The sequence below is a fragment of the Galeopterus variegatus genome, unplaced genomic scaffold (assembly GCF_000696425.1).
Source record: "Galeopterus variegatus unplaced genomic scaffold, G_variegatus-3.0.2 Scaffold7932, whole genome shotgun sequence".
In the NCBI taxonomy this organism is placed as follows: Eukaryota; Metazoa; Chordata; class Mammalia; order Dermoptera; family Cynocephalidae; genus Galeopterus; species Galeopterus variegatus.
In genome coordinates this window covers 86,163-88,229 of record NW_007734043.1, presented here as the reverse complement: position 1 = coordinate 88,229, position 2,067 = coordinate 86,163, and the positions used below count along the sequence as shown (strand labels likewise).

Here is a 2,067-nt window from a genome sequence, read left to right as displayed (position 1 = left end):
CACACACACACACACACACCCTACACACACCTCTACCTTAAAAATCCCTCATATATTATACATACATTATAACAAAATATTTTTTGGTTTTAGTTGTTTTTGAACTTAGTAAAGGAGTGTTATGCTGTATGTAACCTTGGGGGCTGCTTTTTCCAAACTCTCTTCTCTTAGCCACAGTGCTATTCTGTCCTCCAAATCTGTGGGGGGTGGGCAGGGACAGCAGTCTTTGGGGATTGGTGATGGGAAGTGGCAGGGTGGGTGGTGGAGGGCAGGAAAACTGACATTGCTCCTTGGAGGGGGAAGGGATGGGCTGTACAAAGTGGCCTCGGTGCCTCCCTGACCGCCCCCTCCCGCCCCTTGCCAGGCTCGGAGCAGTCCCTGAGCACCCGGAGTGCAGCCAACACCTGGGCTTATATCCAGCAGCTGAAGGTCATCGACAACCAGCGGGAGCTCTCCCGCCTCTCTCGGGAGCTGGAGCCGTGAGGAGGGGCTGGGCTGGAGCAGGCACTTCCCGCTGGGAAAGCCAGGGCATGCCCGGGCCAGGAGGCCCGCAGGCTGGCCGCAGCTGGGCAGGGCTCTCCGCAGAGTGGACTCGAGGCCCTGGAGTGGGCGGCATGGAGGCAGCTGTCCCCTGTGATGACTTGCAGCTAAGGAGGACCTTGGAGTGGAAACGAGCTAGGGCCCAAGACCAAGGAATGGGGGACAGAGAGGCCCTGGGAGTGGGTGGGAGAGTGGAGTGGGTGCTGGGACTCTGTGTTCAATAGAAAGCTCTCCACACCAGCTTTTTTCCAGATTCTGTGCGGTGTGGCTTTGTTGTCCAGCCCTCTCCAGGCCCCTGTGGTTTGTTTTCATAGTGGCCAGAGAGAGGCTGCACTGCATATGCATGGCATGTGTGTGTGGCAGCAGCGGGGGCCTAGCCCCCGGAAGGGGTGTCCTGCTTTTCTTTCCACAGCATCTGAGATAAACAGCTGGATGTGGGCAGGGTCAATTGCCAGGGAGTGGCGTCCCAAGGAGCCTTATTGTTACAGTCAATTAACAAAGATGCGTGTGTTCTGATGCAGGCCATGTGGGTGTGCTCGGGAGGGAGCCGTGGAGGAGGCCCTCCACTCTGCTATGCACAGTCTCTGGGACCAAAGCAGGGCTCTGAGATGGCCAACGGCCACCCAGAGGTGCCCCTGGACCCCCAGACAGTAGTCAGCCAGGGTGCCCATCAGCGCCCCATGGTGGTCCGCGAGAACTATTCCAGTCCAGATGCAACCAGGACTTCCTACCTTCTTCCTCCCAACTCCAGTCCCTGTGCCCCTGCCCTTGAGCGCCTCTTTCCCTGCTGGGTGGCGTTCACACTGAGCAGAGGCCTCTGAGGGTGGCTAGTGATACAGAAGGTGCCGAGGCCTAGCAGGCTTCCAGGAAATCAGGATTGATCATCAGTGATGAGACCAGCCCTAGCAGGCTCTGCTAGTGTCAAGTCCTCTCTTCCCTGCTTCATCATGTCCCCAAGGAACCAGCTACTTCGAGGTCCCCTCCTGCCAGGCAGAGCTCACATCCAGGCAGGGACGCCTCATCCTCCCCTCACCCCCTGCTCTCCATTGCCCTGGCCTGGCAGCAGTAGGCACATTGTCTGGCCTGTGAGAGACCTCACTGCCTTGGAGATGACCCCTGGAGGAAGTAGGCCCATACCTGGAGGGACAGGAGGTGGTGTAGGGCCCCAGCCCTTGCTCAGGCTTGACAAAGCCCCACCTCCCATCATCTCCACATGCAGACTCCTCTCAGCCCCCTGGTCGCGGCTACGTGTGCCAGCTGCTTCCAGAAGGGGTCCCTTAGCAGGGAGGCAGCACAGCTGGCATTTACCTCAGGCTTCTAAGTGGATCTGAGCAAGTCAGTGAATGGTTCTGCCTTCCTTTCTCCATCTGTAAGATGGGTCTGACTGCTGCCCAGCGGTCAGTGGCAAACGAGTGAAACTGCAGCTCCTGCCCGCGCAGCAGAGGGGCAGCCGCGGGAGCCCTGTGTCCTCCTGCGTCACCTCGGGTGAAGCTGGCGGGGAGACTGAGGTGGAGCTCATGGCAGGGT

At 58.8% G+C, this 2,067-nt stretch overlaps 1 protein-coding gene across 2 annotated transcripts in view; it reads left to right on the top strand.

Moving 5' to 3' along the window:
* LOC103608002 (rap guanine nucleotide exchange factor 3-like) overlaps positions 1 to 793 on the top strand; it is a 12,587-nt gene extending 11,794 nt beyond the window's left edge. For both annotated transcript variants that reach the window (XM_008592448.1, XM_008592449.1), the window contains one exon: positions 365 to 793. In XM_008592448.1, coding sequence (XP_008590670.1) covers positions 365 to 483 — 119 coding nt within the window. In that variant the 3' untranslated portion in view covers positions 484 to 793. The remainder of the gene's footprint in view (positions 1 to 364) is intronic.
* The last annotated feature ends 1,274 nt before the right edge of the window (positions 794 to 2,067 follow it).